Source organism: Pezoporus occidentalis, unplaced genomic scaffold, assembly GCF_034315485.1.
Source record: "Pezoporus occidentalis ecotype Australia unplaced genomic scaffold, CSIRO_AGI_Poc_V1 ctg85, whole genome shotgun sequence".
NCBI lineage: Eukaryota > Metazoa > Chordata > Aves > Psittaciformes > Psittacidae > Pezoporus > Pezoporus occidentalis.
The window spans coordinates 1,165,659-1,191,615 of record NW_026916212.1 but is presented as its reverse complement, the minus strand read 5'-3'; the positions used below and the strand labels follow the sequence as shown (position 1 = coordinate 1,191,615).

General features: G+C 39.8%; 1 protein-coding gene and 1 long non-coding RNA gene across 4 annotated transcripts in view; one reads left to right on the top strand and one right to left on the bottom strand.

Moving 5' to 3' along the window:
- ITGA2 (integrin subunit alpha 2) overlaps positions 1-25,957 on the top strand; it is a 70,892-nt gene that overhangs the window by 34,563 nt on the left and 10,372 nt on the right. For 2 of the 3 annotated variants that reach the window (XM_062604274.1, XM_062604275.1), the window contains 19 exons: positions 663-811; positions 1,765-1,915; positions 2,183-2,348; positions 4,459-4,532; positions 5,875-6,013; positions 7,862-8,007; positions 8,697-8,840; positions 11,547-11,750; positions 12,526-12,662; positions 15,175-15,314; positions 16,148-16,296; positions 17,341-17,451; positions 18,024-18,106; positions 18,907-19,048; positions 20,799-20,891; positions 21,446-21,522; positions 21,622-21,705; positions 24,499-24,601; positions 25,428-25,538. In XM_062604274.1, coding sequence (XP_062460258.1) covers positions 663-811; positions 1,765-1,915; positions 2,183-2,348; positions 4,459-4,532; positions 5,875-6,013; positions 7,862-8,007; positions 8,697-8,840; positions 11,547-11,750; positions 12,526-12,662; positions 15,175-15,314; positions 16,148-16,296; positions 17,341-17,451; positions 18,024-18,106; positions 18,907-19,048; positions 20,799-20,891; positions 21,446-21,522; positions 21,622-21,705; positions 24,499-24,601; positions 25,428-25,538 — 2,403 coding nt within the window. Of the gene's footprint in view, positions 1-32; positions 117-662; positions 812-1,764; positions 1,916-2,182; positions 2,349-4,458; positions 4,533-5,874; positions 6,014-7,861; positions 8,008-8,696; positions 8,841-11,546; positions 11,751-12,525; positions 12,663-15,174; positions 15,315-16,147; positions 16,297-17,340; positions 17,452-18,023; positions 18,107-18,906; positions 19,049-20,798; positions 20,892-21,445; positions 21,523-21,621; positions 21,706-24,498; positions 24,602-25,427; positions 25,539-25,957 lie in introns of those variants that run through there. The other variant, XM_062604276.1, reaches the window with a different exon arrangement.
- Positions 5,838-15,222, bottom strand: LOC134156334 (uncharacterized). The gene is made up of 4 exons (XR_009961886.1): positions 14,806-15,222; positions 11,738-11,797; positions 10,355-10,693; positions 5,838-9,715 (listed from the first exon to the last, which is right to left on the bottom strand). It is a non-coding gene; the product is annotated as an uncharacterized LOC134156334 (long non-coding RNA).

The window sequence follows — 25,957 nt, the reverse complement described above, 5'->3', positions numbered from 1 at the left end:
ATTTTCTGTCTTTGCAGTTATCCATTTTCCATAAACAGTTCTGGGAACAAAGACTGGGGCACTGGAAATCTCTCTCCCAAAGGCTGCCTTCTTCCTTGGGCTAGTTTGGAAGTGAGGTGCTTAAAAGCTAGGCTTCCTGCTCAGTCCTTTCTGAACCTCACCTTTAGCATTGTCTCTTTTTTTTCTTTCATATTAAATGCACTTAGCTTATGTCTTTAGCTTCACCTCTATTAAAAATAAATAGGGTTTGCAGTGCTGTCAAGTAACTAACCTTTAGGATTTTCTTAGAAGAGATCAGATTGAGGTGCTGTCAGCTTGTAGAATTTTTGTTATTTTCTCATTTTTCCCAGAGCTCTTCATACTGTCGCTATCCATCAGCTCTTCCAGAAGTAACCAAGCAAACATTTAATGCCTGCTATTTCAGATTGTTTGCATTAACGTAATGTAGTCCATAATAAATGACATAAGGTGCAAGAGCATTATAGCTTTCTTTGCTTTCCAAACCTGTTAATATTAATTGGTTTTATATGTGTTGGAAGGAAATTATAACCCCATCCCATGTGTTCTGCAGATCTTTTACTCCAATATGATAGATAAATAAGTGTCATGATTATATGTAAATGTAATGCATGATGATCTAACATAATTTTTTTATTGCATAGGTGGGTTTAATTCAGTATGCTAATAATCCCCGTGTGGTGTTCAACTTGAGTACATATGAAACAAAGGATCAGGTTGTTAAAGCAATGGCGAGAACGTATCAGAAGGGAGGAGATCTCACTAATACTTTCAAAGCCATTGACTATGCAAGGTAAAACATACTGATGATTACTGTGCAACTGTTGTAACTTATCTTACAAGACAATGAGCACATCCTGAATTTCATTCCCACTGGGAGTGCATATGCTTGGAGCCTCTGAGGAGGTTCTCAACACCAGGCAGAATCATTCAGGTACATTTAGAGTGCCACATGCAAAACAGTAGAAGGATAAGTAAACTAAATTTGCTCAAAACTATTGGGTTAAACCCTACACTAAAGTAGTTCTGGTACTGAACAGAATTGTTTGAGGTGTCACAGATGTCTAAATACGACAGTTCATTGAACACTGTGGACAAGCTTTTAGGAAAGATACAAAACCATTAAAAGAAATAAAAGGTTTATCTAGGGATTCAGTGGGACCACTAACATTGGTGTTCTGTTGTCAATTTGTCATTGCAGCACCAGCAGCATGCAAAATGTGCTGTGCCAGAATACATACACAAACCAGGTCTGTTTCTCAGTAGGAAGATGCTGTTTTGCAGGACAGAACTCTAGGCCAAAATACATAATGAATCAAATGGCCTTGAAAAATTTGTTTGGGAACATACTCAGTCTTCAGTGGAGTTGATATTTGCAGTAGTATTGAGGAACCTTTTATTAATACTCTTCTTATATTTGAACTTGGTGGACCCAATTCCTGGCTACTCTGGTGTTATAAAACATTAATAGCTCTGACAAAAAAAAAAACCACCCTTTGCATTTGTGCAGAAAAAATATTATTTTCCCTGGCATGTGCATTTTTATCAGAAATAATGCCCAATCCTAGTTGGATTTTTCTCTACTTCTTTGATTACATTTCTGATGTAATTCAATTACATGAATTCTTGTTGCAGATTGTTAATTTACAAATTAAAAAGTCAGTGATGGACACATTCATTATAGTATATATACTGAATTCTCTCCATTATAAATTGACATGTGATAAACCCAATATTTTGTAACAGACAGCATGCCTTCTCACCTGAATCAGGAGGACGTCCAACAGCCACAAAAGTAATGGTTGTTGTGACCGATGGTGAATCACATGATGGCTCCAACTTGAAAGCAGTGATAGGTAAATGCAACGAAGACAACATAACCAGATTTGGCATTGCTGTAAGTAATACTATAATTATATATATTATTGCAGTTTTTGAAAGATTATTTTGTTGTATATGTATGAAAGTACACATGCTATATAGAAGTTGTATATAATGCACACATTATTGCAGTGATGAGACTGAAACTAAGTTAGGATCAATCTCCATGAACTAGCAAAATACTGGTTGTCTTCAACTGATGAAAAAGTAAAAAAAAAAGTAAAATTGGAGTTAACACCATGATTTCCTTCACTCTTCTTTCTGTTTTCTTTTTTTACCCAAGGTTTTGGGATACTTAATCAGGCATGAGCTTGATACTAAAAACTTAATTAAAGAAATCAAAGGAATTGCTAGTTATCCAACAGACAAGTATTTCTTTAATGTGTCATCTGAGGCTGCACTACTGGAAGAAGCAGGAACACTTGGAGAGCGCATTTTTAGTATAGAAGGTAAATACTTCTCAATGTCTCTGAAATTTTCCCAGCTGATGAGCTAAAGATTTTATTTAGCTCACCTCAGTGTAGTACTGTGAAAGCAAGGGACAGCCGGAACTGCAGGCTGATCCCTGCTCCCCAGGGGGGCTCTGGTTTGCGCAGGTGTTCCCCCAGCTATCCCACCCCTAATAAGCTTGAGCTTCAAGTTAGTTTCTGCAGTTTGTGGAAAATACTCTGCAGTTGATGAAAACTTCAGTCAAGTCATGGGCTTCAGGGATCCATTGTGGGCTTGTCCATATGGCTCCAAATGTATTCAGAGCTATTACCACTGGAGGAGTAAAGGTATAACTTTATGCCTGTCAGATTGACCTGTGTGAATTAAAGCAAGTGTAAATTTAAAACACAAATCAGAAGACTAGGTGTACTGTTTGGAGGAATGTGCTGTAGAAGTGACTAAGAGACACTTTGTCACCCCTAAACTCAGCTTTTTTAATGTCAAATTTAGACCTTCCTTGAGAGACCTGTGAGCTGCTCTCAGTCTTCCCTAAGGAGCTTTTACTGGCTGCAACCTTCCTGTGCTCAGGATAAAATCTTCCCTTCTTTCACCTCTGTCCTTTACCAGGCTTATGATGCATATCATAGAATAGTTAGGGTTGGAAAGGACCTTAAGATGATCTACTTCCAACCCCCCTGCCATGGGCAGGGACACCTTACAGTAAACCATCTCACCCAAGGCCTCGTCCAACCTGGTCTTGAACACTGCCAGGGATGGAGCATTCACAACTTCCCTGGGCAACCCATTCCAGTGCCTCACCACCCTCACAGTAAAGAACTTCTTCCTTATATCCAGTCTAAACTTCCCCTGTTTAAGTTTTAACCCGTTACTCTTGTCCTGTCACTACGGTCCGTAATGAAGAGTCCCTCCCCAGCATCCTTATAACACCCCTTCAGATACTGGAAGGCTGCTATGAGGTCTCCACACAGCTTTCTGGAGGGTGTTCAGCCTGGAGAACCAGGCTGAACAGCCCCAACTTTCTCAGCCTATCTTCATACGGGAGGTGCTCCAGTCCCCTGATCATCCTTGTGGCCCTTCTCTGGACTTGTTCCAACAGTTCCATGTCCTTTTTATGTTGAGGACACCAGAACTGCACACAATACTCGAAGTGAGGTCTCACAAGAGCAGAGTAGAGGGGCAGGATCACCTCCTTCGACCTGCTGGTCACGCTCCTTTTGATGCAGCCCAGGATACGGTTGGCTTTCTGGGCTGTGTGCGCACACTGAAGCCGCCTCATGTTCATTTTCTCATCAGCCAACACCCCCAAGTCCTTCTCCGCAGGGCTGCTCTGAATCTCTTCTCTGCCCAACCTGTAGCTGTGCCTGGGATTGCTCCAACCCAGGTGTAGGACCTTGCACTTGGCATGGTTAAACTTCATGAGGTTGGCATCAGCCCACCTCACAAGCGTGTCAAGGTCCCTCTGGATGGCATTCCTTCCCTCCAGTGTATCAACCGAACCACACAGCTTGGTGTCATCAGCAAACTTGCTGAGGGCGCACTCAATGAAGTCAAAGGGATTGTTTGACCTCCTCCTCTTGAGTTTTGCTGTGTACTCCCATTGAATTCCCTTTACTTGAGGCTCATCTGTCTGGTTTAGGAAATATTCCCGGATGTCATAGGATTTTTCAAGACAATTACAACAGGTTTTTATAAGTTTTATATGACAATAATAATTCATACTCTGTTTGAAAGTCATGAATATACCAGTTATTAAAGCTGCTAATTTCAGTGTATTATTAGTGCTTCCTGGGAAACAGAGAGGTTATCTACAGTGACAAGACTGTGCAAGCAGATTCAAGGCATCTTTATCATGGTCTTCTGCCTTTTTTGGAAGGGACTCATAGTATTGTGGTTCTATCTTATCAGTTCGCCATTAAATTCTCCAAATATTCTACAGTTTATCAGGTCTCACATTTCTGTTGTTTGTAAGCATTGGAAATATTTTATCAAAATTGGTGGATTTGGAAAAAAAATAATGTACAGCAGTATGTAGCTGTACTGAGGCAGCAAGATTGGTTCTCTTGTCTGGTTCTACAGGGTTAACGATACATGAATATCTTGTTTTACCAGGTACAGATCAAGGTGATACATTCCAAATGGAAATGTCACAGGTGGGGTTCAGTGCATATTACTCACAAAAACAGGTATGTGATTTTAATTATGTAATGATAAAGTGTGATGTAATTATCTCGACATGAATGTTTAGAAGTGCAACAAAACAAGACACAAAAACCATTCTGACTAATTTTTTTACAAGCAGAGGAATGTCAAATTATCATCTTTTCTTTTAATTGAATACCACAAAAATTACTTCTAGTAGCTTGTATATCTCTAAAATTTAAAAAAATACGTTAACTTGTCAACTTGAGTGTTTCTTTTATGCAATGATTTTGAGAGGTGTTAATCCAGTGATTTCAGTGATTTCTGATTTCATGTAGCATGAAAAATTCAATTTCCCCAAGTTAATAGTTTGCAGTTGAGTAACTCATAGAAATTGAAACCATATTTTAAAGCTGGTATATTTCTAGGCAGTCACCAAGATATAGATAAATCAAGTCTGAAAAGAATTTGCCTAATATTTATAAAGTTAATAAGTTCTTAAAAGAATATTTTACTTAGAATAGTAAAGCAGATATATTTTTCATGCTAATAAATTTTAAGATTATCTTGACCAAGTAGGTCCTCTTTGTAAAATTCTAGTGTTGTTCAAACAGCTTTCAACTGAAAATACAGGGAGGTTGTTTCTTTCTTGTATCGCTGTATTTGCACAAATTGAAGTTTTAATTTACCAAGCATTTGATGGTAGGAAATGTCAAAAATTAAGACAGATATGGGAGTTTCTTTAGAAAAATTATATATCCTATTTTCATTGCAGTTTGCTATAGCGATCTCTCAGTTCAGTGAAGAATTTTAATAATATGAAAAATCTAAACTATGTTTCTTTTCCGTGTACAAGTCTAAGTGTTTCTGTATGAAGTATTCTGAATAAGAAGCCATAGTAATTTGGATTTTATCTTTAAGCATTCTCTCAAGGACATCTCCTTACTTAAGGAATTAAATTTTGTATCTTTTTCCATCAGCTTTTGTGTCCTGTCATTGGCACTGTTGTTGACAAAAAGGGGGGGTTTGTTTTTTCTTAGTTTTGTTTTTGTGATCCTCAGTCTCCTGAGGATCATGAGTGAATAAAGCAAGATCAACATCAAGGTGGACATGTTTAGAAAATTATCAGTGTTTAAATTAACCCATTTCATCTTGAGTTGGAGTGCCATGGGAGCTAAAGCAGTCACTTACCTTCTTGCAGGAGAGGGGTGATAAATTAATGCATGTGAGTTGTAACAATAAGCAGCTCCAGTAACCTGCTTCCATTAGATGGTAAATCACTGCCTTAAACACAGCAATGTAGGAAATCATGCATAATGACTTCAGCTTTGCTAAAACTTTTTCTAAAATAGGTAGTTCTAAAATGTTGATTTTTATTTTTTAAAGGATGTTCTGCTGCTGGGCGCCGTTGGGGCCTATGACTGGAGTGGAACAGTAGTACAGGAGTCTTCAGAGGTAGTCACCACCTTTCCAAGCCATGTGTTTGAGAAGATCCTACAGGACAGAAATCATAGTTCTTACCTAGGTAAGGAGCTGAAATACAAATCTGGACACGTATCAAACCTTCATTGAGATTCTGAATAACTTAGAAAATTCTGCTCTAGCCAGATTCCTGTTAAGAACTGATTTCAGAATTGACTGAACTGAATTGACTTGCTGTTGTTTCATCTGTTCTTATGCTTTTCTTGGCCTTATCCAATTCAGTTTAGTTTCAGGAGTATTGCTGCAGATTAATAGAGGCCTCATTTATAAGGCCCATATGTTTTCTGACATGTGTTTTTGTGACCCAGTAAAGCCAGTCAGTTTGTCTTCTCAGATCATTGAAATGTTTTCTGCAAACCTATAATGTGCCTGCTCTGGCGATTTATCCCTGAATAATGCTGCTACATGAAGCACATATGACTAACTTATCCTTCATGTTATTTAATGAGATGCTATTCTTGCAAATAACATGCTGTTTTTCCTATGGCTTAGTATTACTTGTATCCAGCATAATGAATAAATCTAAATGTAAACTAATGAGCAGTTGCTCTTCTGCCTGTCTGATCTCCTCAGAATTTCTATTCCTCCCTTTTCTGGAATAATTTTTAAAAGATAAGGTAATTTCCTTCCATCACGTCTCCACAAGGAACTTCTAGAATACTGGCCTTAATATTTTTGAAGCAAACAATGCAATTGTCTTTTCTATCTCTTCATTTTCCTTCTAACCTCCTTCTATCCCCAGCCAAGAGCTCTCCATACCAGGTCTCTCTCGCGAGCTTGGGGAAGCCCCTTCTAAATCATAGAATCATAGAATGATTTGGGTTGGAAAGGATCTTAAAGAGATCATCTAGTTCCAACCCCTCTGCCATGGGGAGGGATACCTTCCATTAGGGGAGCTACCATATCACAGCTTGCTAGATTAGCCCCTGTGCTGTACTGAGCCCTCACACTTGAAATGGCTGTATGCTGTCTTACTTAGGACCATGTGGCCTTATCTTTCAGAATAAAATCTTGGCCTGTTATTGCTTGTTGAACTTCAAGTTTCCAGTGGTGTTCTTTCCCTAGAAAAACGGTGTCTGAACACACACCTGAATTAGGCTGGTATATGTAATGATGAAAACATAATCCTTTTAGACTGTGCTTCTCACATTGTCTGGTAGTTTACTAAAGACCTGCACATTCTGCCCAATTACTGGGATTTTGTTATTCAGTTTATAGTCTTTATAAAGGATGAATTTGTTTTCTTCTGTTAAAATAAATTTGCTGTAATTAAACCACAGAAATGCAAAATATGTACTAATGCTAGATTTATAGTGCTAATACATGTTTAAAATATTTGCAGGTATTAGAAGTTTCCTGAAAGCAAATAATGTTAGAATAATGGGAACGAGGATTAAAATGTTCAAAGAACTTCAATCAAACTAAGCCCTTCAGCTGACAAGTACTAATATAGCGTGTTCTATTCAGCCAAAGCATTGGGCTGTGGTTTGGTGAGCTGTGGGAAACTGCACTGCAAGCTTTGCAGAAGCTAGGTGTTCCTCCCTACTTTGAAGGCTGGCCCAAATGTTCATCTCATATTTCTTCTTTTTTTCTTCATTCTTTGCACTCTTTTTCCTACCTCCTTCACAAGCATGACATTTTTGTGGTCTGTGTAGGCTAAACTATTGTCCATGCTATTCTGCAAACCTGTTTCAACTTGATCTGTGTGTCATTGTTCTTTCCAGAAGACTCTTGCAAATTTGATGCATATGTGACAGCTTCACTTCTTGTCTGGAAGCATCAGTCTCTTTGACTTAACATACCAGATTGACTCATCCTCTGCACCTCTATGGATAACCAACTGACAGCTTCTAGTTAACGGTCTCCTACACATGTTGGCTTCTTTCCCTAGGTTATTCTGTTGCTGTTCTCTCAACTCAGAGCTCCGCCTATTTTGTTGCTGGCGCTCCAAGATCCAACTACACTGGCAGAATAGTGATTTATGATGTTGACAGTGATGGTAATATCACAATTGTGCAGTCCCAGAGAGGCGAGCAGGCAAGTGTATTTTGGTCATGAATGCGGATTTTGGCAAGCATCTGTTCTTATTGACACAGCAGTAAACTGCAATTTGTTTTGAAAATTCCTTTCTTGCAATGCATTTAGAATCCACTTGAACTTTTTTCTGCCTCTAGACTATTTCAATGAAGTTAACTGTAATTCTTAAACAGTATTTTAGGAAGACATCCAGTTAGTGGTAAAAGATAATGTACAAAGCTGCTTAATGTCTTATTTGTCAACACTTCTGATTGGGAGAGGCTCAGTGAGCTCCACTTGGCCCAAGAAGTTGTGAAATAGATGACATCAAAAGAGAGATTTAGAAACTCATTCTCTTTTTCTCCATCTTTTTCTCCAGTGATTTTATATTATTTTGGTTTTGTATGTTTGTAAGACAACCAGAAATCAGGTTGTTTCATGCACACAGTTTAATATAAAAAACCCATACTTCCCATAGCTTGTTCTCTGCGTTCTTATTGCCGAGTAGTAAAGCCATAGCAGCCACTACTGGGCAGAAACAGTGGACACATTGTAAGGATATGGTTCTTCAAACACTGAAGTATGTTATATAGTAATCTCATTCCAATGGGTAGGTTCACTCATTAGTATTGGACTATTTCTGTGTGTAAATTTTCTGAGTAAGGTGTTAAAACATTATGCTTTTCAAAATCTCTTACTACTGATTTCAGATTGGCTCCTACTTTGGCAGTGTAGTGTGTTCAGTGGACGTTAACAGGGATTCTGTGACAGATGTGCTGCTTGTGGGTGCACCAATGTTTATGAATGACCTGAAGAAAGAGGAAGGGAGAGTATACATGTTTTCCATCACAAAGGTAAGAATGGCACTGTAGCAAAGCTGGCATAAGCATCTTGCCTCTCCATCCATGATAAGTGCTGATATGTTCATTTGTAGCTGGAGGGATTTACTGCTTTTCCCTGGACTACAGTTTTATCAAGGAAAAAGCGGTCCAAATTGCCACAGTACTTAGTGGCAATATCTATTCTGTTAAATCAGAGCGTGAGCGGAAGGGTGATCTACACTGCAGTTACATGTTGCAGAAGACTGGCTCAAGCTGGCATTGCTTTGGACTAGCTTCTTCCAAAGCAGACTGGCCACATGCATGCTAAAGCCTCTTCAGGGCCTAAGTCGCTATTTACTGTATGTTTTTCAAAGCATTAGAAATATTGTGAGTGGTGGTTTTGTAATGAGAAAGGAGCACATGCTTTTCCCAGGCTGTGGCACAAGGGCAGGGGTAAATTGTGCCAAGACTGCCTGGTTAGAGGACTCTGGATGGAGCCCTTTCAGTGCGATCTTGCCTATTCTGCTTTCAGGAGCAGCTGCAGACTTTCCCCAGAACTGTTTGTGCACATAATCTGGAAATAAACCAGCTGGCACAGGGCAAAATGGAGTCAATAAGCAAGTTAGTAGCTAATCACTACTAGTGACCAGGGGGCTGCTGTTCTAGGTGGCTTCCTGGTCCTGATTTTAGGTCCTGTGGAAGGCACTGTACACAAACACAAGATTGACCATTTCTCTGAAAAACTTAGCTCAAGCTTTTTGCTAATTAATCATTTTCCATTTGACTTTGGCAAATCTGTTTAACACCTAACAGTATTCCCCAAACAGTTCTAATAAATGCTCTTTTGCCAGCTTCTGTATTGTTTGTAGACTTTCACAGTGGATGGTTGCTATTACTCATGTTGTCTCCTTTTGTCCTGGTATATTGAAAATGTGGGATCTGAGCATGACGTGAATGGTATGGAATAAGGGGTGGATAATGTCCTGGGCTCAGCAGTAGCAGTCATTTTTCTCCTTCTTGGTAGCTGGTGCAGTGCAGTGTTTTGACTTTCAGCTTGGGAACAGAGCTGATAGTGATGTTTAGGTTTGGCCAAGGACTTTGTGAGCCTCATGCTCTGCCAGGGAGGAGGGGGAGCCAGGAGGAAGCAGAGACAGGACACCTGACCCAAACTGACCAAAGAGGTATTCCATACCACAGCACGTCATGCCCAGGATGTAACTGGGAGTTAGCCGGAAGGGCTGGAAGACTGCAGGGTTGGAGGAGGTATCGGTTGGAGCTTGGTTGGGCTGGGGGGGGGGCGAGTTATCGGTTGGCTGGTGGTGAGATGATGTATTCTCTTCCCTTGTTATTTCTTTTATCATTATTATCACTGGTGGTAGCAGTAGTGATTTGTGTTATACCTTAGTTACTAAACTGTTCTTATCTCAACCCGTGGGAGTTGCATTCTTTTTGATTCTCCTCTCCGTCCCTCCGAGAGCAGGGGGAGGGCAAGAAAAGGGGGGGGAAGTGAGTGAACGAGTTACCTGACTGGGTTTAAACCACGACACCTTTGTTCAGTGTTATTTGACTGACTGTATTTTTTTATTCAGACCTGTACTGTTTTCAGAATATCTGTACTAATAGTCCTCAAGCCTCTGGTACTTTTGAACAGTCTTTCAGGCAATCACTGGACATCTGGATATCAAAGTAAATTAATACCCATCATCCATCAGAGAAAACAGAACATGGTCTTTTTAACTAGGTAGATCATAATCAAATGAATAGAGAAGGACCATCCTCTTCAGCAGCATCTTACAGAGCCACAGGAAACTGTATATGCTAAAGAAACTTCAGGGTAGATGGAGGTGCTGGAAGTGGTGCTGCTGGCAGTTGATGTTGGTCTTTGACTGTGGAATTAGACACAAATGGGGAAGAAAGATGAAAGGTTTTTTTTTCCATGTTTTGAAACTGAATAAATGGGAAGACTATCCTTACAACTTTTAGTCTTTGTCAAACATAAGGTTTAAGATTATTTAAAAGTATAATGAAAAAAATATTTTTTTATTATTTTTAAGGAACCCGGTTTTGTGTGCAGCTTGTCTGTGTTGCGCAAATAACAGTTTTCTGGTCATTTTTCATAAATGACTTGGCCTGTATTTCTAAAATTTTAAGCACAGTATGATAACTGAGGTTAAAGATGAGAATGATACTTGCCAGAGAGCTGAATTTAAGCTAGTGTAAATGTGATTATTTAACTATAAAGATCTCCAATCTTTCTTTCTTTCTTCATTTGCACTGCAGAGGTCAGGAGTTTAGCATTTGGACACATGTTTTTTGCATTAGTTTAGTTAGGAAATTCCATTTCTGTTTCAAAGAATTATGTCCAGTTACATAATTTCTATTCCCTCTGCATAAAAATTGTAATCCAAAACTGGAAACTGTATTTTTCAATGTATTGTGAAACTTTCAGAACAGTCAGATGAGGACAGTGAGAGCATTTAAGCTTCATGCGTATGGTTATATTTGCTGTTAGTGCTTTGCATAGCATGCTTTGATTTTGCTGTGTAATGCTTGCCAAGATTCTGGGACATAATGCAAACTGAATGGACAATACAATGGGGAAGGAATTCAGGGTTGAGCAGTCCAGGGGGAATGTACTGGAAAACAGAAACAAGAAACAATGCACATAGATACTACTCCTTTGTCTAATCTGGTGCAATGATAGTGATTTTGCTGTTTCTTCTTTTTCCTTTTTTAAAGGGAGTTTTGGATCAGCAAGCACTCTTGGAAGGTCCACAGGGGTCAGAAAATGCTCGCTTTGGATCAGCAATCACAACACTTGCAGATATTGATTTGGATGGCTTTAACGATATTGTAATAGGCGCACCACTGGAAAACCAAAACTCTGGAGCAATTTACATTTACAATGGATTTCAAAAGACTATACGTACCAAATATTCTCAGGTAAATAACTTTGTTGCATAATGCTATACTCAGTGCCTTTAGATCTGCTAGATGCAAACAGAAGGATTTTCTGTCAGTTGGCTATTATTTCATCCTCTTAAAGGACTAGTGTTATTTTCCTGGTTTATTTCAAGTTTCGTGCCTCAGCCCATTCTGGTTGATGTTGTGGTGCTTATAACTGAAGCATATAGAGGAAAAGATGCTCCATCTGAGCCTCTTACCACTTTTGGTGCCTGTGTATGAAGTAACCTAATTTCCAATGCAGTTTTGGACATCCATTATTCAGGTTTTTAGAGCTGATTTACAGCAATGAAAATTAAATAAATCCCAGCTCTGTAAATTATAAATATGTAGTATTAAATTAAAATACTTTCAAGAGTCTTTGCATATCCTATATGCTAATATAATGGCAATTTTAATGTCACTTTTCCATGCAGACTTTCTAGTTGCAGAAAGCATTTGTTAGAAGTTCTGTTAAGCTTCCTATTCCTTGAGTTGCTCAATGTAAGATTAAAAAGTTTCCAGTAAGTACTAGCTGGCATACAGCAGTCAGTTAGTTGATCTACTCCCAAGACAGAAAAATCCAGTCCATTGTCTGCTCCAACAGGGGAGGAAAAAGTGCTTAAAAGCATTGGAGAAAACACCCACAAAAGCACTTCATTTAAACAATACATTGTATATACAGGGAGTATGAGTGAAAATCTGTTGCTTAGGCTACTATCTACAGACTTAAGCATGCTTGTGGCAAACTCAGTATCCAAACTTTCTTCCCCAGAAAATTTTAGGATCGGACTCTGCTTTTGGACAACGGCTCCAATTCTTCGGAAGATCAGTAGATGGCCATAGAGACTTAGATGACAATGACATTACTGACTTATCAGTTGGTGCTGACGGAAATGTGATTCTGCTATGGTTGGTAAACTTTTTTAGAAAGGAAGTGCTTAATGATTCAGATGCAAGTTGAGCATTTAGTTAATTAAACAACAAAACAAACAGCTCTTTTATTCCATGTGTTCAGAGCTAACACACTTACTGCCTCACCAGTGCTGTCATAGGTATCTGAAAAACACCATTAGACTAAACCTCTTTTAAGCATGTATCATCAAACCATTGAAAGCCAAGGCAGCATGGGGAGGCAGAGCTAGGGCATTCAGGGAAAGCCAGATGGCAGAGACTGCCAGGAGTGTCCTGGGCCCAGATGAGGAGGGCCAGGAGACATCCCTACCTGCTGCTGCTGCTGTGCAGACACATGGTCCATAGGGAAGGGGCAGCAGCAGGGAATAGGGCTTGCTTGAGAGTTATTTGTGGATCTATTTTGTGGGTAAGGAACTGTCTGTATGGTCACACTCAGAGTTGTGGTCAATGGCTCAATGTCCAGCTGGAGACAAGAAATGAGTGGTGTTTCTCAGGGGTCAGTGCTGGGACTGATCCTGTTCAACATCTTTGTTAGCGACATGGACACTGGGATTGATGTGCCCTCGGCAAGTCTGTCAACAACATTAAGCTGTGTGGTGTGGTTGACACACTGCAAGGGATGCCATCCAGAGAGACCTTGACAGGTTCAAGATGTGGGCCAGTGCCAACCTCATGAAGTTCAGTAAGGCCAAGTGCAAGGTCCTGCACAAATACAGGCTGGGCAGAGAATGGATTGAGAGCAGCCCTGAGAAGAAGGAGTTGGTGTTTTTTGGTGCAAAGCTGAGCATGAGTTGGCAGTGTGCACTCAGAGCCCAGAAAGCCAACCATATGCTGGGCTGTATCAAAAGGAATATGAGCAGCAGGTTGAAGGAGGTGATCCTGCCTCTGCTCTGCTCTCATGAGATCCCACCTGCAGCCCTGCATCCAGCTGTGGAGCCTCCAACACAAGGGGAACCTTGTGGACCAAGAACAACAGGACCTGTTGGAGTGAGTCCAGCGGAGGGCCACAAAGATGACCACAGAAGGCTGTAGTACCTCTCCTAGTAAGATCAGCTGAGGGAATTGGGCTTATTCAGCCTGAAGAAGAGGCGGCTTCAGAGACCTTATAACAGTCTTCCAGTACATAAAGGTCCTACAAGAAATCTGGAGAGGGAACTTTTTACAAGGGCATGTGGTGCCAAGGAGACGGTAGATTTAGATTAGGTATTAGGAAGAAGTTCTTCCTGTGAGGGTGGTGGGGCACTGGCTGAGGTTGCCAAGAGAAGCTGTGGCTGCCCCGTCCCTCACAGTGTTCAAGGCCAGGTTGGACGGGGCTTGGAGCAAGCTGGTCTAGTGGAAGGTGTCCCTGCCCATGGCAGGGGGTTGAAACCAGGTGGTCTTTAAGGTCCCTTCCAACCCAGACCATTCTGTGATTCCTTGTAACAGCAGGTTGTTCTTCAGTAGCCATAGTGGCTTTGATAGGCGAGCCTGAGACAGGTGTTACCACTTTCCAAACAACCTGCATGAACTTTACCAGCTGGCAGGCTGATATGGGGGAGAGGCTAACCCTGTAGGGTAAGGACAGAAAGCAGTGAAAGAGTTGGCACTTATTTCTGGCGAGAAGCCCATCTTTTCTGGCCTTTGCCAGAGCAATCTGAGTACTTTCAGAAAATAAAGAAAGGCTTCACAGAGCCCAAATCCTCTGCTTCCCTAAGTACTGTGTGTTTTCCACTACTTGCTTGAGAAGCTAAATTAAAATACAGCTTGCTTTCCTATCTGTCACCTGTCTTTTCACCTGAGACTCCCACTGTAAGAAGAAAAAAAATCACTAAATTGCTACTTATTTCATAATGAAACAAGATTATCAAAAATGGTCAGTTTGGACCTTTGGTCCACAATAAAATGCTGCTGGTGGGCATTTCATTAAATAAAATGGTGCTCCTTGAAGTACCAGAATTTTTTTTTAGATTTGATTAATGAAGATGCTCATTTTTCTTTCACACTAGCATTTGGTCTGATTAATGCATTTCACTTTTGATTAAAGTGTTTGGTTTGGTTTTTACATGCAGGGTTCCTTTGAAACTGTTTTTCAAAATCTTGATTAATTACATGAAAGTTGTTTTTCTGGAAAATTAGATTATTAATTAAACTAAAGAATTACCTTATTACCCTTCTTCACCCTCCCAGAAGAGGTCAGTAACTTCCCTAAAGGAGCAGAAGGTTGCTTGTTAGGCAAACAGGACAAGGGCTCTGTCCTCTGTTATCTTCAGGGAAGGATTAGAACATCAGGATAAACACATTGATTATCCATTAATTTGACATAATGAAGTATTTATTGTCATTACTGAAAGCTATTTTATTAAAAAAAAATCACTTTTATGCAAAGAAAAATAATTCTACCAGTGCCATTAAAAGATTTTTACATTGGGAACCAAAAAATACTTACATTTACAGATAGTAATAGACAACAGCTTCTACATTACCCAGTGCTCTTGGCAATGACATGCAACCTTTTAAAAATATTTTTCAGGTCACGAAGCATTGCAAATGTGTCCATAATTGCATCATTTAAACCTGAGAAAATCAGTCTGCTGAACAAGAACACAGAAATAACTGTCAAAATATGTTTTCAGGCTACATTTAGACCTGCTAAGAGAAATAATCAAGTGGGTAAGAGTATTTCAATGACTTGTCTTATTTTTTCAAAAGTCCATTATTCAAATGAGGAGTGGAAATTCTAAACACATATTTGAAGGTCAAGAAAGGCAAAAGCAGTATCAGATGCTAGAGAAAGTGTTTTTAAGGCCTACTTTAATCACTGGCTCCAGAATCTTTGAAAACTGAGGAATCAGCAGTATAAAGTAGAGCTGTATCCTTGCTGTTCAACAAACCCCAGAACAGGTCATTAGTGAGAAGATGAACCAAATATTTCGGAGACCAACACTGGCGTCTTATGAAGCTATTTAGTTAAACGTCATGGATAACACCAGTTGGACTGCTTTGGTGCTATGTATAGTGCTTTTAGGAACTTACGATTTGATCTATAAAATAACAGTGAACTTCCACAGCATATTAGTCATAATATGAGCAGAAGAAGACAGAAATTATTATGTGATTGAAGAGAAGATGCAGATTCTTTACAGTCTCCTCAGAGTTCAGGGATATTGTTCCACATCCCCTTTATCTAGCTTAATCCTGGCCCTGCTGCTTGGCCTCTTGCCTCAGCTGCAGACTCAAGACATCTGCACTGGAGACTGGATTGATTGTCATTTAATGTGCTGTCTGTGGATGAGAAGGATTTAAACCTGGTTGACTGCTTTGAAAAGCACAAGAGCTTTTTTTTTTTTTTTTCATTTTGAGACTGCTCTGTGTGCAGCAAGCTACGAAAAAAGTAAAATATTTAGTGTGGTTTGGAAAGCCTGGTCACTCTGTAGCATTAAGCGTAGTAATGAGATCATAGGCAGTCATACTCAGCAAAGAATGTACTGTTGTTCTTCTTGTAGCTATAAAGTACAATGCAACACTGGATGCAGATCTCCAGTCCTCTAGGGTGTCTTCTAGAGGATTGTTCAAAGAAAATAATGAAAGGTACATGCAGAGAGATCTTGTGGTACGTCATGAGACTTGTGTTCATGACATCTTCAATGTACAGGTAAGTGCAATTGTGACAAAAATTATCAGAGGAAGATGATGATGAAATTTTTGTCTGTAAGATGAAATTCATGTGTGGTGTACTCAATGATTTACATTTCTGAAATCCCCCACAACTGAAAAATACTTAGTAAGATTTTGATTTCAAAGAAATTAATAACTGTCAAATTCAGCACAGCTTGTTAGGATAGAAGAGGCAGTTCTTAATTATGTAGTTCAGCTCTGACAAAACACAGAGCCCTTTGTCTATAGTTTCAATAGATTTTACTTTCCCTCTGTGGAGTGAATTCTTCTGTCAGAACTAAGACATACATGCGAATGTTTTCTCTCAAACTAACAACTTTTCAGGCACATTTCTGGTGAATGCTAGCTTCAGGCATATATCTAGGGAAAAAATACAAATAAGCAAGTCTCCATCTTTCTCTAGAACCAAAGACTGAACACACCCCTGAAAGCTGCTTTAAGTTGTCTGCATAATGCTAGGTCCAGTAGAGGACTTCAGTTCCTGCTTTTCTTTGCAATGCAAATATCTTCAACTTGATCACATTTAGTGCTGTTGTGGAGCCATAGGGCTAGGCAAGTACGCATTCAGTACCAAGAAACAGAGGGGACGAGGTACATTGTGTTTTGGTGTTGCTCAGGCCCAGCTGCTCTCTGTGATAAGGCAGAATGGAATAGGAATTTGACCTCTGCAGCCAGGTGAGAATGGAATTCAGCTGGTTCTGGCTTTTGAGGACCAGCTTCTGCAACAGAGAATCTGCTTGTTCCTTAGTTCTAAAAGTGACTGAATAGAGCTGAATAGAGCCTCCAGGGGTGATGCTAGAAAAATGAATTCTATCATGGAAGTGGCACTAAAAGCAGTTTAGCAAGACGAGCCCACACTTGGCAATCTCAGAAAATTATTTCAGTCAAGAAATGTAGCTTTGTATTGTTGCTTTTTGTTTAGAGGAAATATTTTACTGTGCATTCTCAATTTACAGTAAAATTACCAATTTTACTCTGTTTGCTGTGCTGACAGCTATCATTTGAACCATATGTTTTACAGGAACCTTCTGATGCAGTGAATTCACTTAGTTTGCGCATTGACATTGGCCTTGCAAATCCTGTGTCCAGCCCTGTCCTTGATATATATTCTCCTGCATCTGTGGCCTATAGTGTAAGTATGCAATGTTGCTATCAAAAAATGCATGGCTGTACACATGTAAATAATGTGTGGGCCCCACAAACACCCAGGAGGTACATGTAAGTGAAAACTGGTGTTCTAGTTAAGTCAGTGGTCTGACAACAGGCACCTGAGGGTGTTCCCTGGTTCATTTTGTACCTTTGTCTATATTGCTTGAGCTTGCTCACACACGTCAGCCACCATGGCTGATCAGCCACAAGCCTGTTGGTTGAGCCATGTCACTCTTGATGTGCACTTCCAGGTGATGGCAAAGATGAACTATTTTAGGTTAGCTTATCCTACAGTAAAGGAATACATAAAAGAGGGATGAAACCCCTTTGATTACATCCTGTTTGTCATGGGTTAACTGTTTTTATGGATTGGTTGAGGTGTAATAACATGTTAGTGTTAACTTGTTCCTGTGTCAGTATTTAATGCCCTTCAGAGGGATTTTCTTATCTGCAAACCAAGAATGTGCTTCACCTCAAAAGTGTTTGCACTCCACTATCAGCACACAATTTTGAGAGTTGAGCCCTGTCACTCAGGAAATGTTTTGTTTTTCATAGATTCCTTTTATTAAAGACTGTGGTGAAGATGAACTTTGTATCTGTGATCTTGTTCTGAATGTTCAGCGGAAGGCGGATGATGGGTAAGAGCTGAATCAGTGGAATTGTGTCAGGTGTTAAGTTTCCATCAGCTGGTTTTCCTGTAGGCTCTCAGTGAATTTCTAGATGAGAATGTCTTTCTAGTTCAACATCTACTTAGAAATGGCAGGGATAATAAAGCATTTCTGTCTGAATATCTACTCAAGAAAAAAGAAGTATGGTAGGAACACAGATATAGGAGCAGGATTGTCAGCTTAGATAAATCCAAGTTTTGCTGCCTTAGGTATGAGGACACAGTGAGCATTCAGAAGATTCATGGCTGGCTGGCTGCTGCTGGAACAGGGAGCACATTGGGAGAGCAGCAGTGATTGCTGCAGGCATCTTGGTCCCTTCTGTGGGGAGCAGAGAGGATCCTGCAGCAGGCTGTGCCACTGAGGAGCCGAGGTCAGCCATTCAGTTAGCACATTTTCCAAGTCCATATGCAGATACATGTGTACATGTGCAGCATGCAGAAAGACAGGGAGCTGCCATCCTAGCCTGACACCCACTCTCTAGCCACATTCCCATGAGGGCAGAGCCCTTGAAAATTCAGCAAAGTGATTTTGACCATACGTAGTCAAGGTTCTGCACTTTGAGAAGACACAAATTCTATTTGGTTTTAAGAAACACCATCACAGAGTCTCTTATGTCAACGGGTTTAGAAAGCAGAGTGTTTAAGTGCGTAGAATGGAGGAAATGTCCTGTTGTGCTTGTTATTTGTTGTTGGCTACAGGCAACACATTTTTCATGATCCACAGCTGTTCTAGTATCTCTGTTTACAACAATGGACTTTATTTTCCAACAGCAAACAGCAGTTTGTTGTCAGCAGCAAAAACAGAAGGCTAACATTCAGTGTAAAATTGAGAAATAAAAAGGAAAATGCATATAACACCAGAATCCAGGCTACATTTTCAGACAACTTGTTTTTTGCTTCATCGTCTTTACCGGTATGTGACACCCAACCTCACTGTTTCTGCTATTTATACTAATTTTTGAGGTTCTCAGAGAATTCTTACTTTTTTATTTCTAGTAGTGCCTATCCGAGGAAAGAATGCATGTGCAAACCTCTCTCCCAATTTATTTTCTTGGATACAGAATTATTCCCTTCAGCATATCAGTTTATTTAGGTCAAGGAGAGACACTGCCAACTCAGCATGAAAGTTGGCAACTCGTTGAGTTTGACCTCACCTCAGTATTTCAGTCATCTTTTCCTCACTTCAGGCCTTGGCACCCACATCTTCTACTTGACTCCTAATAACATGCCTGAATGCAGTTGCTGTGCCACAGGGAATTTGTATTTGATAAATCAAATATGCAGCATCGATGATGCAGCCTTAAAGCACAGACTTTGGATCTAGAAATAGTGTTACTGCCAAGGCCACGTGTTCCAGCCATACAGTGAATCATATTGAAATGATTGCTGTACCAGAAGCTCTTCTTCTAATGAATTTTGTCTTAGAAAAGGGAAGAGAAAGGCATTATACATACTATTTTGGGAAATGCAGTAAATGTATAATCTCAGCTGTTGCTTCCAAACAGTTAATGAAGGATGAAGCCTGCACTTCAGTCCTTGGTTTAGTCTATGATCTCAACTGTTGCTTTCAAACAATTAATGAAGGATGAAGTCTGGACTTCAGTCCTTGGTTTACGTGGTCAGGCCACTACTGGAGGAGTGCGTGATAATCCTAGGGGTGAAATCCAGAGCTATCCCTATAGTAAAGAGAGAGGAGGGATAGGAGCATTCATCACTGCCCCAGAGCAGCATTCTCCTGAACAATGAACTGGCAGAAGTACTCCATGCAGCACTGAGGGTGCCCCTCTATCTTCCCATCCTGTTATGCAGCAATATTGCTTGTTCCGCTCATGCCAAAAGACCACACTGGAGCTAGGATTTTCTTTTGCTTTAAAATCACATTTTTTTAGAAGTATTTCATCCTGTAAGTGAGGACCAGAAATGTGCCTGCTTCAAAGCAGGAATAAAGGCATAAACTGAGAATGTATGGAGGGGTTTGGGGGTTGCTGGTTTTGGGGGTTGTTTTTTTTGTTTGTTTGGTTTTCTTTTTTTTTGTTCTGTGTTGTTTTTTGTAGTGTAATTCCTGAATGGCAAATATCTGCTGGGATGCTCCTAACAAAAGGCAGTGCATTTTAATGAATTATTTTTAAAGTAATGGTAACTGGTCAGGTCTACAAGTTTGTCTTTGATGTAGGATGATGACACGCTAAACGTTCTGCAAAGTAGTAAATAAACTTTTATGTATTGTAGATTCCCCTGCAAAAGGTATGATAGGGTCCCCTTCTGCATACTAACGTCTACAGTGAGAGTACTTAAGTAGCCCTCAGGTCATGTAAATATGTCTGGAAAAGTTCTGTAAAAATGCTGCAAAAAAACATGGTAGGAGTTAACGCTAGAGTTGACTTGTACTCTCCAGCCAGTACTCTTTCTTCGAAGCCCAGCACAAAAGTCTAAGAGCTCACAAGAAATCACATGGGACTGGCCCCACCTTTCTCCAGCCTCTCTCCTAGCACTGCCTGTGCTCAACCCATCTGCCGTGTCTCAGGAATTACTGCCATAATACCTATTTATACTGCTACTACTTAGCATCATACATGCCCTGTTAAAAACACAGGCTGAAAACTTCCCCTGTTCTTTATCAAAACCTGATACTAAGATGACTTTTCTGTCTGTTTCTTCTGCAGAATGATGGGACTGAAGTCTCGTGTGAGACAGGACCAGCACAAAGTACAGTCATTTGCCAAATAAGCTATCCTGTTTTCAGAACAGGACAACAGGTACATCTAGCACGTTTAAATAACCTTGAATGATACCAAAAGCTTTTTTGTTATTTTCCCCTAAATCTGCATTTACTGCTGGTGAGGCTTTCTTAGATATGGCAACAGTTAACTTCCATTTGGGTTTCAGAGGCATTAAAAGAAGCAAAGTAAGGGCTAAGCTTTTGTGACTCTTGCCAGACCAAAAGAAAAAGTACTCCTGAAGCACATTTGTCACTGCCCACAGCTTTCAAATGCTGCTGTATCTTTGTGACTCTTGAAAGGTGAGGGTTGAGGGCAAAACCAGAGAGCATCACACATAGCTGCCTGATCATTCCAATCAAACCCGTCCTGTTGCACGAACCTGGGGTAGCTCCTTCTGCTCTGTGAATCTCATCCCTTCAAGAAGGCAGTATACTTTGACAGGAGATGGTTGGTTTACACAGCAGAGAATTCAGATACAGATGATAAAATTCTAGATTGTTGCACATACAAACAATTATGTTGCTATTGGGGAGTCCTTTGGATGTTGTACCACCAACTCATTTACCGTGTGTTCCTTGCCTCTTCCATAGGTATCCTTTGATATTAGTTTTGATTTTAACCTGAAAAATCTTCAGAATGTGGCAGTTCTAAGTTTTCATGCATTGAGGTAAAGTATATAATAATATGAAAGCAAGTTAGGTATTAATATCTCTTTTGTATGAAATTATATTATAAAACCTGACTTTAAATGTGTTTTGATGAACAGTGAAAGTAAGGAAGAGCAAGAAGTGGACAACTGGATTAGCTTATCAATTCCTTTGCGATATGATGCAGAAATTCACTTCACAAGGTATGCTGAATAATGCAGAATCACTGTCACTTTTGCTAAGGCATTTGAATAAAGTAACAGTATTGAAAGGCCACTAAAAAGACAGTAAAACTTTAATTTTGAAATTCATAAGCAATTCCCAAGACATCTACAATAGCAGAATTTTATGTTCTTCTGATAAACTTACATGTAAAAAAAATGGAATGCGTAGTATGAAATCACAGAACCATGTTTATCTCTTCACAATTGTGATAATGTTTATGCAACTAGAAGTGGTATAAAACCCAAACAGTACTTGTAGTTTTGGTAATATAATTAGTATAAACTACATAATAAGGTTGGGCCTCTGTGCTCAAATGTAGCGACATCAGATCAAATCTGGAGTTAAAATGATCAAAAGAAACAAAAGAACAACTGCAAAAAGAAAAAAATGCCCCAGGAGAAAAAAAAATATTAATGCCCTTGAAACCTCTTATCTTCAGCCCTGGAAACCCCTGGTGATTTGGGATGCACTGAAACAGTAATTAGCCTATTACTGTTCCAAACAAGAATGATTTCAGTTACAGTTAAATCAAAACTGAAACAAAAATACACTGGTTTGACTCTCAGATCAAGAGAAAATATTTTTCTTTTCATCAAAGAAAAGATGTGTTTCTCTTTCCCAGTTACTGAATTTCTAGGATAAACTACACATAGTTACATTTGATACACTTGGTCACCAATTCTTGGTGAAAAATTGCTTTACGTTCCAAAATTTGTAACCATAAACTGATAGAAAATAAATAGTAATTATTCAAAGAATGACAAAATTGAAAAAGAAAGCTGCTCCAAAATGTACATTAACAATAAATTCAGGAAATTAATATTCAAAGATAACCATAACTACAAGAACTGTTGGCTGCATAGGATGACATGAGCAGTAATAGGGACCATAGTATAGATTAGTTTAATAACCTGCTGTGCAGCAGCAGATTCAGAATATTCAAGGCCCAGCATTCATCACAGCTAGGTACACCAATTCTGGAGTCATGCAGAATTTCTCAGATTATTTTACTTGCAGAGAAGCATTTGTGTCAGCAATGCAAATTATTTCAGCTCCCTGAGAAAGTTGCACAGAACTTCAGGAGAAAGAGAGTATTTGTTACTGAAGTTTGCAGCAGCACAAGAGAATACACATCATCTGTACAGGGGAATAGTACAGCAACTTAAGCAGCCTCCTAGGAAACTGAGGTGGTGCAAACTTGAATCGGCAAATTTAATTACCTGAGAAATATGAACAGAAACTCAATGCTTCAGAAAAGGCCAGGCATGGAATTTATAAAAGAGTTACTCAAAGAAAAACAGGGGGTTGGATTTGGGTGCATCTCCTGAGTAGGAGAAAATGCAATTTCATATGCAAGTCAAGGCATGAAGGAATTCTTACTGCCAGAAAAGGATTGTTATTCTTGGAGACAAACCAATTTAGAAGAATTAAAGGAAATACACATTAACCCAAGGTGTAATTTTAAATGCTTCCCTTAGAGTTAGCTCATTTTTACACTCTCCCACTAGGAAATAACTATCTGTAGATAATTCCTTCTTAAGGCAGGTAATATAGCCAGAGACCAATCTCTTAAAATACACAGGTTGAGAAAAAAGTGCTGTCTTGCTGAAGTGAAACTCTTCTAGGGAAAATTTCCTAATCTGAGTTTCCAGTAGAAGGGGTAGGAATCAGTCTTACCAGTGATTCCTGCAAGGACGAGGAAGCTGATACTGTGCAGTTGTGGAAGGACTGGAGATTTGAGCCATAAGGAGGCCTTGTGCAAGTCCTTTCAAGGAAAAGACCCCTTGGAGGAAGTATGGAGGACTGAAAAGGATCCACAGTGCAGTATGGAGGAGCACATTAGATGGGGAAGAATGTCTGAGACTGCGCACGTGTTAATTTGGGATTGTACGCACAGATGTTACCCAGGTTAAACAGGGAGAGCAGCACTGGTAAGGAGTATGGATATGCACCTTGTGCTACAGGAAGAGCTCATGTAACAATCATGATAGCCCCTGCTCCTTGTTAACTCGCTCCTCAGCTTGCTTTTTGACTGATCAAATTAGCCTCCTAATGAAAGCTAATGAAGAGCTGGCACAGTTCTGGGATGGTCCAGTGGAAAAGCTGCTCGCAGATAGCAAGCACATGGGTCAGATGCACTACACAGGGATGCTTTCATTGTCATTGAGAATGATGCCAGCTGGCTGAGTCTCTCAAGCATCCACCGGCCCTCACACACTTGCAATGTCATGCTGTGGTGGGCTGCAACCACCCTCCCATTACTTTGGAAATTGTGTATTTTGAAACCCATAAATACTATAGAAAGTGGCCCAAAGGAGACCAAGGGCACACAAGCAGTGTGCTGTATGTGTGTCCATATCCAGGCAGTGTGGAAACAAGCATTAGAGCCCAGGGTCTCCCTCAGAATCTGCAGGTATCTGCTGTTACAGATGTACCAAGAGGGCCTTCCTGAGGAGGGAGGCTACTGCAAGGGTGAAAGTCACAGTGTGTGGCAGGGTTTGCCGTATGGCACTGAAACACTACAGGATGCAGGAAGCAGACCCTACGTCTCACACAAACCTCCTGTCTTACCTTCACATGCCTCCTCCAACTCCAGGCTTCAGTACACCGTGTAAGTTCTCACCCAACTTTGTAAAATTCAAACAGCAGTACAAGTGACTGATTTTTCCTTTGACTGTACTTCTAACCTGTTTCATGAAGGCACATCCAGTAACATATGTTTTCAAAGCAGCTGCCAGACTGAAATGGATTGTCTTATGGTTGTTAACTAGGCTTGCCAACATCAACTTTTATGAAGTATATTCTGGTCATAACATTCCTTCCACTGTGAATAATTTTGAAGATATTGGCCCCACGTTCAACTTCTCAGTTAAGGTTAGTAAATGTTTCTGGTTCAAGAAGCTGCCTTACCTCCTCCTGTAGCCTGCTCTGAACATGTAACTGAATGTAATTGAAAAAACTTTCCTGATTTCATTGCCTGATTTTGATGGTTTTTAATCAGTTAAAGAAAAAAAATAAATAGCTGGGGGATAATTGCTTACAGTCTTTATGAGGTTAAGGATGAAATTTGCACTTACTGCACAAGAAGAATGGAGGAGGGATTGGTTCTGCACTGTTTACATACTTAGGAGATGGTTAATGCTTAACTTTAAGCCAACTTGGACTGCTTTTTTCACAGAGTGTATTTGTCTTCTGCCAACTTCATGAGGAAAAGCAAGTCTTCGCAGGCTTGGACGTTGAAACTTTGGAAGTTTAGCAAGGGTTAAGTCCTCAAACCAGATACAGGAACTAGCTAGATCACAGCTTTTATTACATAAGTCAGAAAAACTTAGATCTGCCACGTAGAAGAAACTTATGTTCCATTTACATTCCTGTAACTGCTACTCTAAAGGACTAAATAACAGGTCTGTTGGCTGTGGCAGAGTATTTGCTTTTCAAAACATATTTCATGCCATTAATATGAACTCTATATTAAGGAAATGGTCAGGGACCTTAAGCTATACAATATACTTTCTGCTTTACTGTTGGCATAATGTAATTACTACCCTAGTAAGTGTCATAGTACAAAAAACGTTGATGTGCAAAAGAAGTCAAGTTCTTCCATACTTATCCATGATTGCTGATTTTCTTGCTGTATCAGGTAATTTATGCATATGCAAGTACAGCTATCTGAATAAACTGTGAGTTATTTGCTTTGCAGGTAACAACAGGAAGTATCCCAGTAAAGATGGCATCTATAAATATCTATCTTCCAGAATTCACCAGCAAAGACAATCCACTGATGTACATAACTGCAGTCACCACTGATGAAGTAAAGAAATTAATTACATAAACTGCTGTGTTTGGGGGTTTAATCAGTACCATGAACATCAGTTACTTCCCTCATGGTGTGGCTGAGCTCCAGAAAATCTATGCCCTTTCTCTTTGTTCCTTCCTCATAAAGGGAAGGAGGAGGACCACAGTGTCATCAGTATACTAATCTATTATGTGGATTGTCTTTACAGTCCACAGCTGACTTTTCATTTTATTCTGGAACTTCTCCAAGTTCCTGGGAATGTTATAGTAAAAATGGAATTTTTAGATTGAGACAAATCCTACAGGTCAGCCTATGGGGTGGGGGGGTGGGGGGAATTACCGTATGAGCCATTTAATTCTGTCCAAACCCACATAACAGTCTCTTAGTTTCCTTAAGTATCCAGTGTTATATAATTCATAATCTAGCCTTTCATA